This window comes from Thalia democratica, chromosome 3, assembly GCF_965202585.1.
Source record: "Thalia democratica chromosome 3, ktThaDemo2.hap1.1, whole genome shotgun sequence".
In the NCBI taxonomy this organism is placed as follows: Eukaryota; Metazoa; Chordata; class Thaliacea; order Salpida; family Salpidae; genus Thalia; species Thalia democratica.
In genome coordinates, this window is record NC_139167.1 from 25,636,088 (window position 1) to 25,654,918 (window position 18,831).

An 18,831-nucleotide genomic window follows, 5' to 3' on the forward strand; every position below is an offset into this window, starting at 1 on the left:
AAAGAACCCGCTGTCTGTTGTTGATAAAACGCATTAGACAAATACTTAAAATAAATAAAAATTAATAAATAAATAGATAAAGTTTTAAATACTCTCTTAGTAAAGTATATTTTACTTTGAACAGCAATTACACAATCTGATCTTACCAGCAAACAGTAGCTTTGTTGAGAAATATTATAAGCGTTTGAAGATCACAGCTTTCTTTACTAACGACAAACTGACTGAATGTGAATAAATCTTGGGTCTCTGTTTGTCGAGAGCTAGTGGTCTGATGCTTAAGAGGAAGTCAAAAATTGTTGAGTTTTCTGAGCTAAATTAAAGTATTTGTAAAGTTTAACAAACAAAATGTTGTAAAACTAGTAAAACTACAGTAAATTTTTTTTGAAAAATCTTGGAGTTTGATTCCTGTAGCTGTAACCATTTAATATACTGCTTTTGATATTTAAAAACAACAAAAACAGTTTTATAGACTGTGGTTTAAATCAAAGTTTTTAATAATTCTCATAGTATCTGAGCTATTAAAAAAATAAACTGTTTGTATCCTATTTTAAAACTAACATAAGTATGATTCGACGAAGTATGTGTCTAAATTATTCTAAAGCCTCTGTTTTAAATATCACACAAACAATGTCTTATAATAGAACTTGAGCTACATTTCTTTCAATTGGTAAAATATAGTTTACTCCAGCAGTAACAAAAATAAAACTTGCTTTGTTTTCAGGTAGACTAATTCAAAAACACTTACAAAATTAATTCAATTAAATATTGTTTTTGAGTAATTATTGTTTTTAATTTTATAACAAACCTATAACTAATTTCAAACATTTAAAGGTTTATATTAGTCTACAAAGTCTAGTATACAAAGTCGTATTCATTACTTTCTCAACTTCTTTCTTTGCGTTCTCAAAGTGGGTTTGAGTACACACAACTATTTTTTTTTAATTTTATAAAATTATCTGCGTGAAACAATGTTTAGCAGGCCGCGTAAATTAAAAATAAGCGTGATAAAACTGAACATAACTTTTTTTAGTAAACTTTTTATAAAGCAGATTTTGATAAACACCTTTGCATAATAAAGCATATCGAAATTATACTCTTAATTATTTTCGGTTAGCATAAGATGTTTCTTATTTTTTTTTGAAAACAACTTACAGGCCAATTATTTTCTGTTTGCAGGCTCAAATAGCTCACTCATTCTTTATTAAGTTATTGCAAAGCTTAAAGAAAATATTGCTAAACACTACAAACTGCTATAAAAATTACTTAATTTCCATGAATGGATTCATTTAATAAAAGAACTAAATGACTTTTGAACAAATAAATGATTTGTTTTATTACATTAAAAAAAAATTCTAATAAAAATTTACATAGCAAAGTAAACAAGTAAACATGTACCTAAAAAATTAGTACTACACGAAATATAGAAAAAACTTAGTTAGTGATTTACTTTATATAAGTAACTAGAAAAAAGTGAGGTTTTAAAACAATCGCGAAAACTTTGATAAGATATTGAGTATATAAAATAGAAAACAGATCAATTTTGTAGTTTTTTTTATAAAGCGAAATTTTAGAGACAACCAAAATGTTATTTTTTTTTATATTGTAAAACGCATTATTTATAATAAAAATTAACTCTAAAACTTTTGTTTTCTATTTCTATGTTTTAATTAAAAAACAAACTAAATAAAATAGTAGAAACTTAAATAAAGGTTTTCAAAATATGTAGTAAAAGTGCATTTTAATAATAGCATTAAGTGGTACTTAATTTTATTAATTTATTAAAATTTAGAGTAAAAAACATAGCTAAACAAAATATATATCAACTATTTTAGATTTTAATCTAGGTATCTTTTTTTCACAGGTCTAAAATCTAGGTAAGAACATTATTTTTTTAATGAGCTTTCGAAAATGAAGTAAATACAAATAAAGTAATAGCGAACAAATGTTTTAAATTTCTAAAAAAGTACAAAGTTTTGCTTAAAGTAGACTACTATTGTTTTAAACTATCAAAGTCTTGCTTATTTTTTTTACTTCAGCTTATTATTACAAAATAAAACCAGCTTTAAAAAAAGTTTTAATTTCATAAGGATTTTTTGATTCATGTTATTACTTCGATTTTTTAAACTTCATTTTATACAGCATCAGATATTTTACTTTATCAAATATAGTGTAAGTGTTTTGATATTCTTCATAAGATAATAAATTTGTATCTTTTTTTGTTTATCAAGGCACGATTTTCAGCTAGGTTTTTCTTTTGTTAAACAATTGAAAATGTTTCACTTTCGGTTTTTGAGGTTTAACTTTTCTTGCATTCAGGAGTCGTTTTTATTCTTTTTATAGTTTTCACTGCTTTTGAAATCTAAAATACTTTTTGTTTGTAATAATCATAATTTTATATAGCATTATACAACACAGCAGTTTAGGATTTTCTAAGTAAAAGAGTTTATATAAGCTTTTTTTTTATAACTTTGCATTTTCGAACGAAAAATAGTGTTTTAAACGTGTATTATGAGCAGTTTATTTAAAATATAAATTAGTTCTACAAAAATCAAAAATTTAAAATTTAACTATTGTCTAGTAATTTCGTTGTTTTGTGATTCAAAACACTGCTATCTTTAGCAACGTTAATGTAACTATGTTGCTAACTTAAATATCTATTTAAGAGCTTTAATTGTCTATTGCGTGCTTAAAATATCCGGCTTCAGTCATGACGGAACTTATTGCTTAAATATTTAGATTCTTGTTTTTTACACTAGTTTAAACATATAAGCTTAATTTATTGAACAACTTATTATTGTAACAATAAGTTTTGTTTAAACTTAGTGAAATTTTATTTTGCCATATATCTTTATTGCACAATAAAAAAAAGCGTTCAAAAATTTAACAAATAAAGAAATTTTGTACAATTAAACAGATATAGAAATGTATTTTTGTAGAGAATTTTGTGTTTTACATTAGTTGAAATGCAAAATTCTAACTTTTTAAACAGTTCATTATCATAAAATTAGAATTTAATTAAATTTAATAAAAAGTTTATTTTGTTTTATATTGTTTACTTAACGATAAAAAAAGCTCAAAAAGTTTGGTCTAAGAGCATAGTGTACGAAAAAACCTTATGGTTATCGAGTTGTACACCACATATACATTCGTACACCACTTAACATCGAGTCTATGATATTTACCATGTAAATTTAGTACTAATAATTAAAATTTAAAACAACTTACCTGCTTCCTGATAAATATTTTTATGAGCTGTTTCCGAAACTTGGCTTTCTGTTTGTAAATATTAACAACTAAGTTTAAAAAAAAACTTTTAATTTAAAACTATAGTTACTATATTTATAAGGTTTTAAAAAAAATAAGTTTAGAACTAAGTATCAGTTTTGTAAAATTGATAAAAATGAATAGAAAATAAACTCAGGACAATAAGTATGGTATTTTTTAAGTTTCCTTAAAATTATTTAGATTAAGAATTAACCCTTTTATAAATTATTTAAATGTTATTAAAATTATCTTATTACCTTCATAATAAGTTTTATAAGCTTCGTTTGTTTTTTCAACTGGTTCGTCTAAAAGTAAATGTTCACATAGTTATTAACAGTAATAAAAGCTATAAAAACCTTAAAAAAAAACTAATCAAAGTATTAGCTTAAACTCTTACAACGAATAGCAACTAATAAGTATCATAAAAATTAGTTTTAATAAAATTTTCAGGTAATTTTAAATTAAAATTCAACGTATAACACGTTTAAAACGAATAAAATAATTAAGCTTGAAAACATAAACGTTACCTTCATCATAGTTTTGATAAACTTCATTTATTTGTTCAACTGCTTCGTCTAAATATAATAGTTAAGATAAATTAATAAAATAATTAAGCTTATAAAAGATCCACCGATTGAATAGTTACAAAAAGCAGCCGCTTAAAAATATGCTTAAAAGTATCAAGAATTATTATAAAAGGATTAGAATATTTTTATCATAAGTTTTAATTAAGCTTATACATCATTAAAAATTTTAAGAACTTTTGAATTAGGAAATATTTGCCCATAACAACAATTGACCTTTTATACCAGATTTTGTGCAAATATAATGTTTTACACTATTTAAAATAAACCTTAATGTTTTAATTTTGATTTCCACTAGATTTTTGCCTTTAATACAAAATTTTTTTCAGCTTGAAAACACTATTAACTAGCTGAAGATTAAATTGTTTATTGAATTATAAAAATAATTAACAATCTTTGTTTTTCTTATAAAATTTCAGCTTCCAGACTAAAGCAACGATGGCAGCAATTACTAGCAAAGACACAATTGTTCCAACTGCAACTGAACTATTATCACTTGTTATTTTGAGCGGTTTGTAATTATAAGGCACTGTGATCCTGATTTTTAAAGGAATTTCTAGCGGTTCGTTTGCAAATTTTTCTTTTTCTTTTACTTGTATTGTTGCGTCAAATGTCATGTTTTTGGTTATTGAATCCTGGAAATAGAAAACCAACTAGATGAACTACAAAATTGTTGTTGAGTTTTTACGTATTTTAATTCTTATTTGTGGTTTTAAAAACTAAAGAAACACTAGCAACAAACTAACTTCTACAAAATAAATAGAAATCAACTGAGGGTAACTTAGATCGTTTTTATTTTCAACTGTCACTTCTGTTTTGATTTCTTCTGATTGCGAATTGAAACTTAAACTTGAGTTACTATATTGTACTTGTAATATTGTCGCATCGGTTGCCACTGGTTTCGACTGTATTTCAAAAGTACAACTATTGTATATAGAACCTGCTGTCCAATTACAACTAACTGTTGTTATGTTTTGATCAGAGAGCCTTGGGGGAACTAAAAAAAAAGTGTAATGTTTGATAAACTACCGCATTTACACAATTATAGTTGTAATTATTTTTTTAATAAGATATAAACCTTTAATTTATTTTACGTGTTCTTGCAAAAAGTATCGATTTTTAGAGAAAATTCTTCTTTAATGTGTATAGTTTTAGAGTTATTTAACTTTTTTGATGTATCATTTTAATTATGCTTTGATTGCGCCTTTTCAAAAGCATTAAAAAATAAGCTTTAGTTTTCCTTAAATAAAACTCACATATAACATAGAGTTTTTGCTTTGGTGATATTCCTTTATTTGAATTACCACTTAAGTAAGAATAATCGGAAATTGCCTGACAGGTTATACTCTTACCATCATCTTCAAGTAGAACAGGTTTATCATAGTATGTATAACTCTGTAAAAAAATTGTTAAAATGATTCGATTATCAATACAAAATATTACGTTTTTCTTTTGATTTACTATTATAAATTATTCAGTTTAGAGTAAAATAAAAACATTAGAACTTTAATCTAAAGCTAATAAAAGAAAAAATGAATAATTTTTTGAAGAGTATTTCTAAGACTAGAATTTTTTTAATTTTCCAAAAGTAAATCTTTGTTTAGAATACGTCTTAATGTTTTTTTAGTGTTTTTGAAATATAAGTAAAAAAAATTAACTAATATTTAAGTCATTTTTTATTAGTGTTGCTAGTTGTAATTAAGCTAGTAATGACACCAAAAACACACAAATCCTATATCAAATAGACAAACAATAATACTTTAAAATCAGACTTGTACGACTAAACAGTTTAGCAATAAAAAATGCTCTGTTTCATCTTAAAGTCAAATGTTCGACTAATTTTTGACCATTTATTTTACCAAGTGAGCAAATAGTTCTTATAGTTATAACAAATGTAAAAACGTATAAACTAACTGCAGACTGTGTAATGCATTCGTCACCAATGCAAAACTTTAAAAGTTTAACAACAGGTACATATGCATCGTACACACAAGTAATATTCAGTTCCTTTCCTTCTATGACGTCATAATTTCCAGTTACTCTTACATTTGTCGGTGCTGTAAAAAGTTGTTATAAATATAAGCTACCAGCACAGAAAAGAAAAACAAAAGATTTATATATACTTTATTGTTTATAATTTCTTTATACTTATACATATATATGGATTTCATTGTACACAAATAAAGAAATTTAGTCCTAAATACAAAAACTTAATTATTTTAAGTTAGACACAACCTTAAATAAGTAAAATATATTTAATTAGATGGTAAGTAAACTGTACAATGATATAAACCTGTCGTTTTTAAAATAAATAAGTACTTTTTGTAGGCACTTTAATAGATATACTGTAAGCACTAGATTACAATTGTTATGAAATTTCAAAGCTTTTGTTTAAAACAAATTTAAACAAGTGATCTTATTTAAAGCCTATCACGTATTTAATGAAAAAAAATTAAAATTATTTTTATGTTGACTAGACTATTTAAACTACCTCCCCAACATTCAAATAAGTATTCGTTGCTCCATGAAGCGTTTCTTAAACATTCAGTATCAAAGTCAGATATATTATCTTGAGTATGATTCAAATCATACCCATCTTCATAACTAAATACTCCGGTGTCTTTATAATTAGCAGAAAATGAAGCGACTTTTAAAAATGGAACATTTGTTTTGCACTCTGTAAAACAATAATCTTTTCATTAGTTGATTGAATACTAAAGCTATGTGGTTATTTAATTTTGTGTGCTTCTATAGATTTTCAACGTTTTTAACTTCATATAAACTTTTGTAGTTTTATTATTTGATAGGTTAAGTTAAAAAAAGGAAATAGCTTTACAAAACTTTTTTTTTTTTTCGGTTATTTTAAAATAACCTGAGTATTTTTGAACCTACTTTGCTATAAACCTTCGGTATAAAAATTTTTATTTTTATAATTTTTTGTTAATAATGAAAACTAATTTTTTAAAAGACTATTGTAATGTTTTTGCTTACCTAAGAAATTGAAATCGTTTATTGTACAGCTTTTGGTCGTAGTGTAATCGTTCAAGGAAAACTCCAAGTCGAAAGTTGTGTTCAAAGTGGCTTTTTCAATCAGATGAAAATAAGAAAATATATAGTTTCGACCAACGTCGATGTTATCAACTTTAAAATGTTCCGAACTTTTCGTTTCATAATTCGAGTTGGTGAAGCTGAACTCTGTGTTTTTGTTTTCTTGCTTAACTGTCCACTTGAAGCTCTTAACAATCGATTTGTCCGGCATGAATGCATACAACAGGAGACCTTCGAAGCCGCTCGCGTACAAGTTATCAACCTCGTTGGAAATTATTTCTAAACTGAACTTGTCTTTAGACCAGTTGTTTCCACAGCCATCTAAAAAAACAAAATAATTAACTAATAAACATACAAATCATAATAAACAATAAACAAAAACATACAAAAACATAAATAATTTTAACAAATTTACTTTAACCTGGAGTCCTAGTAGATACTGCTGCAAATGTGCAACTAGCTGCAACAAATATCAAAACAAAACTTTTTAAACTCATGTTTTAACTTATGTAAAAAAAAGTGAATTGTAGACAGTTAAAGTTAAAATGTTAAGTTAAGTAAGAATGAGTCACTGCATTTTTGACGTAAATGTATTAGATGGCTTACAAAAAACGTTTATTCAGATTCAAAAATAAATTTATAAAGTCATCATTGAGAAATAAAAAGGGTACTCACAATTTTTGTAATCTTAAGTATACTATAATCTAAATTATAAAATTGAATTATCCACTTTTTTAAGGTTATTTTCTGAAGCACAAGACCGAACTTGAGGACCTATCGAATGAAAAATGCCAATGTAGTTATGTTTTTAGAGCAACTTAAGTTTAATAGTTTGCATTATAAAGAATTATAAAAAAAAAAAATATTTGAGCAAGGCTAAATTTGGATCAAACTATACATAAACAATTTAGTTTTTGAACTTATTACCAGAAAATATTATTATAGTTCAATTTTTTGTATGAAGATTCAAAATGTAACAAAATAAATGATGATTCTAAAAACAATCAAGACTTATACAAACGTAAAGTTTAGAAGTATGAAATTTAATTACAACAAAATAACAGTTTAAGAGAAAATGTTTACATTTTTAGTGTTAAGATGCAGTTTAATATTTTATTTTACTTGAAGTAGTCGCAACTTTTTCGCACCGAAAGCGGGTCAAAAATAAAATATTTATTTTGCACACCTCTATTTAAGTTTTTAGAACAAAAAAAAAACAGATTTTTGGGAAATCTTTTATATTTTCTAATTAAAAACTATAACTGATACAAAAAATAAACAGATTTTAAAAACAAATTTTAAAGACAAGTTATGAGTACGAATTGGCTTTAAGTTTATTTAAAAAGCTTTATTAAAATAAAACAATTAAAGTAACAAAAAGTAGCAACTGTTTTCGTAATGATAAGTAACATTAGAAACATTTTTCACGTCTTAAAATTACGTTGCCATTTTACTTAAAAAAAAGGGTAACTAAAAATGAGGTTTACAAATATTTGTCGTTATAATTAAAAACTTTACTTTTTAATATTGAAAAAAGGACTGCTTTTTAAGTTTGGTCATGCTTTTAAATTCTAAGATAAAACAAAAACTTTATAAACAGTTTAGGTATAAAGATACAAGTGAAAACATCTTAAGCATAAATAACTATAGTTTTGATGTAATTGAACCTACTTGAATTACTAGAAAAATAAGATTATACTTATTAGACTCGAAAAGCGGCCTGTTTGGTTTTAATGTCGAATTTGAAAACCCGTTCGTTCAAAATTGACACCCAGCGGTCGACACGCACAAAAAAACATCTACAACAACATTTAGGACTTAAATAGCGTGTTATTGTACCAAAACACTTGAACTGGTTTAAAAAGTGTCAAGTGTAGTTTTTATAACCTTTTTAGGAATTTAGCTAGATAAAAAAATTATTTCTAAGTTTACTTGTTTTAGAATAAGTTATATTTATGTAGCTTATTTCCTCATAATTTAATAGATTTACAGTTTGGTTCCTTAAGTCACAAATAACTTTTTACAAACAAAGTTATAAGATCCTTTTATGTACTTAAATTATAAGTTTAAACATGAAGCTTTTATCAAAGTCATACGGTTTTATAGTTTTATGCAACTTGAGGAGTTGCAATAAAACTCAATAAAGAATTTATAGGCTTAAGCTTTAATATTCTATTAGTGAAATTTGTTATGCTGTTGGTTTAAAAATAGATAAAGGTAAAATTACAAATACAAACACATACATATATAATAGATAGTTCAAGTAGCAATATTTAATTTAATAACAGTTTTTAGATTGTATGGTAAAAGTAAATTTGTTATTACTTGTGTTAGCATTTTTTTTTTGTCACAGATTTAAAAAATGCAATAATTTATTTTAAGCAATCATGTTTTAAAAGTTTGCGCAACATTCAAAATGCAAATCATCAACAGTCAGTTTCTCTTAATTTTTTAAACGTAAATGATACGGTGACTCATTCTAAGCTTAACTTTGCTTGCTTAAGCCTAAGTTCGACGTTTATTTCATGTTTTTTGTTTTTAATCATTACAGTATGAGATTGAAACTTAAGTGTTTTTTGTTTTTATTTGTAGCTGCATGCACAGTGCCAACAGACTGCATCAGAGTCCCAGGTTAGTTTTAATTTTATTGTTTTATTTAGTTTTATTGTACCATTTTTTATTTTTTAGAAAATTGTGGAAAGAGTTCAGGAATCGATGGATACCTCATACAAGGACACGATGGTTACGACGAAACGGTTTGGGCCAGTGGGTTAAAAGGAGGGTTTTATCACGCGTTCATGCCACAAAAGTTAAAAGTTAGACAGTACAAATGGAACATTTATCAAAATGGAAGTAAAGAGGAATTTTTCTTTGAAAGTCAATACAATTCTCCAAATAATAAATGGTCGTGGAAAAAAGGAACAAAGTCTACATCGTTGTACAAAGTTGAAAATTATGCTGACGACGATCAAAACTTTATATATTCTTATGTAGAATTAGTTAAAAAGTCATCTGAAAGTACGAAAATAGATATTGAGTTCATTATTATAGACGATAAGTTAGTAGAAAAAAGTTGTGTAATAAGCAACATTACGTTTAGAGGTGAGATAGCTTTAATATAAGATAATAATTTCAAAACAAAAATACTTATAGTAAAATAAAGCATGATTTTACGAAACTAAGTCTAAATTTATATACTTATATTTTTATTGGTAATAATAACAATTAAATCAGTATAAATATCAAAACCATAAACTGTAGTTAATATTTAAATTTTTATTAAAACCTAATTTTATTCCCAAAAACTTGTTTTAACAAGACTTACAACTAAATCGATTCAGTATAACTAAAGTAATTGTTTACTAGTATTGGTTTACAAGTTATTCAAAGTTGCATACTTATTTATACTTTTTTTACAGACTGCACAACAACAGTTCCTTTTCTCAAAGTAGACTCTGTCTCTACCGATTTTCAATCCACCGGGTATATTGTTTGCGAAAAGGGTCGTTTTATCAAGAACAAAGTTCAAAACTTCAACAACCACAGAACTGAATGTTTAAGAAACGCTTCATGGAGCAACGAAAATATGTTCGAGTGTTGGGGAGGTAAACGTTATTTTTTTTTTTTTTGGTTTTATAAGTTATAGTTAGTTTATTGGTATATTATTAGTTAATTATTGTTGATATAGTTGTTGAAACTCAGACTTAACTATAAATTAACAAATGACCAGAATAAGTTTTAAAAATAACGATTTAGATGGTTTGCATTTCTAAACTATATAATATAGGTAACATAAAAACATAAAACTTTGTTTCACTTTTGTTTATTGTTTATAATAACTACAAAAAGATTGTTTGATGTTCTAACTAGTGTTAGAAGAAAAATTTATCTGGCTAATATCAATAATGAAAGCTCGAAAAAACTTTAACCAAGTTTTTTTTTTTTTTAAGTAATAAAAGTGATTTTTTAGGTTTTTTTTTAATAAATATTTTCAGTTTTATTTAATCTCTAGTTTAATTAGTACTTTTCTTGTTAAATGGTTTGACTTATATTTTTAATATTCTAGCCTCAATTTTTTTTCAAGTTTAAAATATCACTTTTATTTAGTGATGTACCGGACTCTGATTCAACCTTTTTTTTTCAAATTAGAATCCGGCCGTAACCGGATACGGATTTTTTTTCTAATTAAGATCCGGCCGGAACTGGACCCGGATATTTTTTTCAAATTGCAATCCGGCCAGATCCGGAACCGGATTCTTAATACTCTAAGTTATTTGTAATGTAAGTAGTATAAAAACTACTATGTACGATAATGTAATTTTATATAACTAACTACCAACTAAGTATAATTGTGTGAAGTTTATCTATTATGTGTTATATCTGACTATATACTTTTGAATTTTAAAAACTTATGGTTTAAAAAAAATTTAGACTAAAAGTACTAATGTGCTGCTAAAATAATTAAATAATAAGAAAGTTTATGATATGTTATTAAGGTCTAGTTAAGATTAACAGTTAACAATAATAGCTGGTATGTATGCTAATTTTCTGAACAATATTTACATTTAAATTTTATTAAAATTGAAAGAACAAAAGAAAAACTTGAAATTGAAAGAACAGCAAAAAACTTCAGATTGAAAGAACAAAAAAAAACACTAAAATATCTTTTTTGCTAAACTTATAAACTTTTCATGGTTTTTGGCAACCAGAATATCACCTAACTTTAGCTAATATCAGGGTTGCCACTCTTTGATTCAAAAAACTAACCTGAGTGATTATAAACTTTCCTGAGTCAGAATGAGGTTTTGGAAAACCTAAAAAATAATTACTTTAAGCTAATAATCAGTAGAACAGCTAGCCACAAGGTTGAACATTTTAAGTAATGTTTACATTTAAGGCTATAGGGGATTAAACACTTTTTTTACAATTTGAATTTATTTTTTAGAATACTATCTTAGCTACCAGATGCTTTTTAAAGCTTTACAAAATTCAAAGTAGTTTTTGAGATATAAACGGTCAAAGCCGGAGAGAGTTCCATAGGGACCTAATGGAAGGCGCAAGTTGAAAACGCGGAAATATCCATTTCACTAAAAACATATTTCCTAAAACATATTTTAGGTTTTTTAAGATAGGTACCTCAATTTAAAAAAAAAAACTTTCCTTACACAGTTTAAAAGCTTTCGAGTGTTGGAATTTCAAATAATTAAAGTTTACAAATTTAAGGTCTAAAATTCAAAAAAAACACGTTTTTTTGAAAAATTCTCAAAATTAAAAAAATTTCTTACACTTAAATGATTTAAAATTTAGTAAAGAGTAAACTGTGAAATTTTAAACAAGATTTCTTAAAAAATGTAGGAGGAGATAGATTTTTAATGAAATGGTTTTTTTTTTCGTCTTTTTAGTTTGCACCTTCTATAAGAAAGCTATTGAGCTGGCTGGCTTTGACCCCTTGTATCTCGAAAACTACTTTGAATTTTGTTAAGCTGTAAAAACTATCTGATAGCTAAGATTAAAATCTATCAAACAATATCAACTTGTAAAAATCAAGGACCCCCCTACAGCTTTACCAATCTAAAATCAATTGAAATCAAGTTCTTCAACAAAACTAACTAGAAAATTACAAAATTTTGAAAACTGGATCATCTCAAACTCATTGAAAATCTAAAAGAAAACTAGCCTGAGTTTTTCAAAAAATCTTAAAACTAGCCTGAGTTTTTATAAAAACTAAACTAGCCTGAGGCAACCTTAGATTTTCGAAAATTCCCAAAAATTTTAAAACTAGCAGGGTTGCCACTGTTTAAGTCAAAAAAAAACTAGCTAGAGTGAGTATAAACTAGCCTGAGTTTAAAATTACTTTAATCTAATAATCAGTAGAACAGCTAGCCATAAGGTTGACAATTTGGTAGTAAAGTTTTTAATTTTACAACATAGGTAAAGAGTTGCATTTCTGAAATGTTTGTTTCATAGTTCAAATGTAAACAAATGTAAATTAGTTACGTGTATAAAATGAGCCAATCACGGTAGGTGTTTAATTTTCGAACGTATTTTCTGACAAAAATGACTCTTTTTAATTTACATAGGGTTTTTTTTTGAAAAAATACTTTTCTGTATGCTCTTTTTTACTAACTAGATCCGAAACGGCCGGATCTCTGTTAGGATACGGCCGGACCCGGATTTTTTTTCATTTCAAGATCCGGCCGGATCCGGATATCAGACAAAAATGGCAATATCCGGCCGGATCCGGACCTGGATAGTGAGTTCGGTACATCACTACATTTATTTGACTTATAAGAAATAGAATGAGGCAGTTAAAATAGAATATTTTTTCAATTTTAAAAATAATAGGTCGTTTTTTCTCTTACTTGTTAAAATTTTAACAAATTTATATACTTTATTAATTTTTTCTTAATTTTGATAGCTCCGAGCGACGTAACTGTAGTAGGAGATTTAGACGTAAGAAAAGGAAACACGTTTGAAATATCTTGTTCCTATGGTCTCGCTATTCCAGAAATTACACATCTTAAATATTGCGTTGATGAATTTTGTTCAACACAGCCCATTGTAAGTTTGCTAACTTCAATTTCTAAAATACAAATAAAGTTTTTCGTATTCTCAATACTATAGACACTATTATTTATTTCAGATTTATTAAAAATAAAGCTTTGAGAAAGTGTTAAATAGTTGTACAATAAGAGTATCTAAACTAAGTATTAAAAAGAACGTTTTTACTTTTTTTATCAACAGAAAACTATGCCAAACTATTTAATGTCGGTTGATCTTAAAGATGACGACAAAAATGTTACGTGCCAGCCTCTATCCATGTTTACCAACTTAGATGGATATCTAAACGAAGGAATATCACCAGTGCGAAGACTAAATGTTATATGTGAGTTTTGTTAGACTTTTTGTGCTGACCTTGAATTAGAGCTTTTCCTACAAAAAAAAATAAGCTGAAAAACAGCTAGTACTTTTTTCTATCTGTTTTTTTTTCTTACAAAATACAATGTTGTTTTTAGTTCGTTCGAACAAAATAAAACTTATACAAAATTTTTATAATAATCTTTTTTTCTTGAAATTTTCTATACAGTGCCTCCCACTTCTAGCCTGACAATGATCAAATGCAGTTGGAACGTGGGTTTGAATAACAACAAATGCATCTTTGAAGTTCAATCAAAACCAGAAGTAAATGATGTTACAGTTGAAATAAGTGAGTTGTTCAGTAAAACAAAATAATTAAACATTGTTCACTTTTTTTTGGTTTACAGGTGACACCAGTATCAAAAATATTAGAACAGAAGTGATAATGGGATATAAAAACTTGTCAAATTACGCACAATTAGTCGCTATCTCGTTTATAAAAGTAAGATACCTGAACTCTTTGTAGCTAATTTTAATAAAATAGAACAATTTTATTTATTTACTAAAAAACACAATATTTCGGTGAGTCTAGTTTAAAAACCCGTTTTTGAAAAAATATATAACTACTCAAACTAAAGTTATTGTGACTTTCGTCTATTAGTCAAAAACTTATAATAAAACTAAGTAGATTCCTGAGCTTAGCACCACAGAACTATCTAAAATCTTGTTTCATTACTTTCTTAGAAAGCGTTGTTCATAGATCTAAACTACTGATATTTTGTTAGATAATAGACATTTTTAGTTGTTAAGAAAAACTTAAAATATAAAAACAGGACACGATCACCAACAATTTAACGTTCAACGCGACTGTTAGGGTCAGGGAAACCACAAAGTTCCCAGGAGAACCCCTGTACATTCCTGCCCAGTTTGTTATAACTGTACCTGATAACTACGCTCCTCTTAAGTCATCTAACAATCAAACACCACTGGCAGTAGGAATAACTGCATCTATACTGGTAGTACTAGTTGTCGTTGTTCTGTTGGTATGGAAGCTTAAGAAAAAAAAGAAAACAGGCTCAGGTGATTCTTAGATTTTTTATGATTTAAATTTCATTGAAACTATGTTTAATAAATAACTACTACTGTTACTATTAATAAAAAAAATTTTAAAGTACTTTTTTAAACTTGTTAAATATATATTTTTTAATTTGTATTCGTAAATTTAAAAAGTTTTGTATTGCTGATCACAATATCATTTTTTTAGAAATTGAGTAAAACTTTTTGTAGTTTGCTTTTAGTAAATTCAACTTAAACTTATAGTACTAGCAATTACTAGTAATAATAAATTAATATATACTTAATTATGCTTTTACTTAGGAAAAAAAAGCTTATTAAATTTATAACATTTCTTTTGTTTTAAATAACTCGTATTGTTAAAACGTTTGTACTGCATGTTGTTATATTACACTAAAAAAACAAAATTTTGATAAATAGTTATGATATCGTTATACGTCACTATTTCCAAAACATCATAGTATGATTTTTTTATTTTGCATTAACTTTGATACTACACATTTTTTCAACACTGTTAGCATGTTATAACAAATTTTAGAAAGTAATATATAATTTTTTTAAGATGATGCACTAGAAAAAACGAATGAGTTCTATATGAGTTATGGCGAAGGTTTTGAATTTTGTTATCTAAAAATTAATAGATAATGTCTTCTTTTTACTAAATTAAATTTTGTAGAACGTCATCAAATATGATTTGATCATGTTTATGTTCAGTGTTTAAAAAGTTTTTAAGTTGTCGTGTTTTATTACAGATAACAAACAAAAATGTTCATTAAAAGAACTTAACATAATTATTTTTTATTCAAACAAACAGATATACACGTAGCTGAATCGAAAGAAAACATCTTGTACGAAACAAGTGAGTTATGAGTCATTGCTTCTACTTTGTTTTTAAAAATTTAAAGCACTGTTATTTTCTTGACTATTGATAAAGAAACAATAAAAAAGTGTAATACAACTGACAAATAAAAGGAAGTGCTTCTATTAAAATATAAATCAGTTTTTTGTTTTTAGCACAGTAGAACTTTTTTAAAGTTGCTTTAACTAAAAATAAAATAGTTTAAACTAGTAAAAGGTTAAAATGTTAACTAATTTCTTAACTTGCTTAAACTGTAAACTTAAATAATTTTATAACAAAAATTTTTGCTTAGTAAACTAATTTGTTGTTATTTAAATAAGTAATGTGTATAAAAAAACATTTTGTAAATAATTTTTTATTGTCATCTATAGGACAAAAGACAACTAAAAAAGTGAATTATAATTGGCCATTTAGATTTTCAAAAACTTTTTTGTTTTTTAAAAGCTTTCTGTTCTAATATTTAAACTTTCTTACAAAAATATAAAGCAGAAATCTGTTTAAAAAAATTTAATCTTTTACATAAATTAAATTTCATAATCAAATATTATTTACTTTAGCATTCGATGGACCAAACCCCAAGACCAAGTCCTACCGAAAGAGCAAAGCGAAGAAAAAAGAAGCGCCTCCAAAAAAAGATCAACCTCTAAACAAAGATCAACCAGTTCAAGATGAAACATACGCGGTGATAGAACCAGAAAGTGGAAAGCAACCGGCAGTCGTTGAAGAAACTTATGCTGAGGTGTTCGACAGCTTGAATAAGACTGAGCAGCCGAAGAAGAAATTCAGCACAGTAGTTGAGGAAGTGGGAGTTAACATGCCAGTTGAAGAAGAGGCATATGCCGTAGTTGAGAAGAACACTAAACTAGTGCCATCCAAGTCGAAAAAGCAAGCTGCTGGGGCTGTAGAAGATGAGACTTACGCTGTTGTTGATAAGAACACCAAACTGGTACCGACTAAATCGAAAAGAGAGGCAAAGAATGATGTTGTTGTTGAAAGAGAGCCGGAGGTGTATGCGACTGTTAAAAAGGACTAAGTTTATTTCTTCTTTTTATATTTGTTTTACATATAAAAGGAAAATTTATAATTTAACTGTTGCTTTTTGATTTTTGTATTTTTACATTTTCGCTTTAAAAATCTGTTTTTTAGCGAAATCTGTAAAATACATATTTTCAATTCTTTTATGATTTTTTTACATTAAACTCATAACTAAAATAGAAGGTTATAAGTATTGCTGTTTTATAAAATTTTATTAATAAAGTCTTATCAACGTTTATTTTATGAATTTACCTTTAATTACTATAACTAGTTGTTAGTTGGTTTCGTCGTATAGTATTTATTACAAATTTCTAAATGTGTTTGTGTTTTTCAGTCTTTTTAATTTATAAACCTCAGCTTGTTATCATCAATATTTGATCGAAAAAAAAGTATTTACAATATGAAATTTTTACTTTACTATACTCTGTTTGTATACTCCCCTATGTTTAAAGTTTTTGATACAGATATAAATATATAAACAATGATTTAATTTTTTTAACATTCCAAAACAATTTAACTGAATTTTTGCTTCTTCATCCATTTTTGAAAATTGTTGAATGCTACAGTAAAATTTAAAATTTAATTATTTTAAGTAATGTGTGAGTGATTTTCCAATGTTTTTGTTTACCGGTTTTAGCTGTGTGATTGTTTTAAAAACAAATGTTTAACATCTAAATAATGTATTATTTTTAAACAGTACTATAGACAATAAAAAATAAAATAGTTGCTTCTTTCATTTTTATACTATATTCAATACTCTAACAAAACTTAAACTTGATTATTTGAATACTTGAAAGCTGTTACTTAATTTTTTTTCACCACATATTTGTATTTAAATTGTTCTGTTTCGCTCTACAAACAGTAAGATTTTAATTCTATATATTTTTAAAAATATAAAAATATCTTTCCAGTTATTTTTTTGTAACTTTTTTTTATCTTTTTTGTTGATTATTTTATTTTTAATCATTCTAATTATGTTTACAAATTAAATGATAATCAAATATTTTTTGCAAGAAGCTTAAAAACTGAATTAACTTTAAAAACTTAAACTTAATCTATACTCGTCATTTGTTTGTATATGTACAATTAAATCAGAATAAATATTGCATTTATAATTTTTCTTTTATCTAACTTGGATGCAAATTATAATACTTAACCGGAAGTAAAATACTTAGAGTATAATTAATTGTTTTTTAATATAACTATAAGTTAGTAAGTTACAATGCAAGTTTTCCATTGAAAGTAAAACTAGTTCACAAACATGTATGTTCTGTAACTTTGTGTATGACCATAAATAAAACAATTTCTATTGAAAGAGTTCAACAACTTGGACTAAAATTAACCAACATTATGACACAATTACAACTTGCAAACAATTTTACAGCAAATTTAGACTTGCAGTAACCAATTGTGTCGCTAGTACAACCATACACTTAAAGTTTCTCAATGCGTGTTTAGTTTTACTAAACTATCAAGTGAAACAGAGCTGTTTTAACCTGGTAATTATATGGTTAAAAGCAAATAAACCAAAACTAATATCGATGATTATATGAAAACCAATTTTTAAGTTCTTACTAATAAATTTTGTTTTAGATTCTAGTAACAGTTTGAAAACTTTTTTAGCCGTCATAGTTATTTACATTTTCTAAAAGTAATGTCATTAAACTGAGTTGAAACCTTCTTTAAATCTATTAATTACTCAAATTTGAGTTGAAGTTCGATTTTAATTGCTTTTGTTTAAAAACTTTACAAGAGAGCGTCTGTTAAAACAATATCGATAGTTTTAAAACAAAACTTGCATTATAAATTAAAAGATCGTGAATCTTCTTACTCAATAAATTGTTTGAAGTCAACAAAGAATACAACTCTATTGAAACTAAAATTTACACGACGTACAAAAAAGTTGGTTCTAACAGTTTTAAGAATCAACTTAATATCCTGCTTTGTTTTAGTCATAACGTTGAATTGAACCAACAGTTTTATATACCTCTCTGTTAGTAAAAGTTTTGTTTTATTTAAAAAATTTCTTTTTCGTTTAATCAATTAAAAACTTTATTAAAAAGCAATAGAATTGTTAAATTAGAAAAAACGCAATTAACAATCATAAAA

General features: G+C 25.9%; 1 protein-coding gene across 1 annotated transcript; it reads left to right on the top strand.

Annotated features, from left to right (window-relative positions):
- The first annotated feature begins 9,439 nt into the window (after positions 1 to 9,439).
- Positions 9,440 to 16,720, top strand: LOC145832136 (uncharacterized). Its single transcript, XM_082939493.1, has 11 exons — positions 9,440 to 9,527; positions 9,585 to 9,998; positions 10,316 to 10,501; positions 13,315 to 13,457; positions 13,641 to 13,782; positions 13,984 to 14,103; positions 14,162 to 14,256; positions 14,588 to 14,834; positions 15,391 to 15,438; positions 15,643 to 15,687; positions 16,245 to 16,720. The coding sequence occupies exons 1-11, from the start codon at positions 9,449 to 9,451 to the stop codon at positions 16,718 to 16,720; spliced, it is 1,995 nt and encodes a 664-aa protein (XP_082795619.1). The 5' UTR covers positions 9,440 to 9,448.
- The last annotated feature ends 2,111 nt before the right edge of the window (positions 16,721 to 18,831 follow it).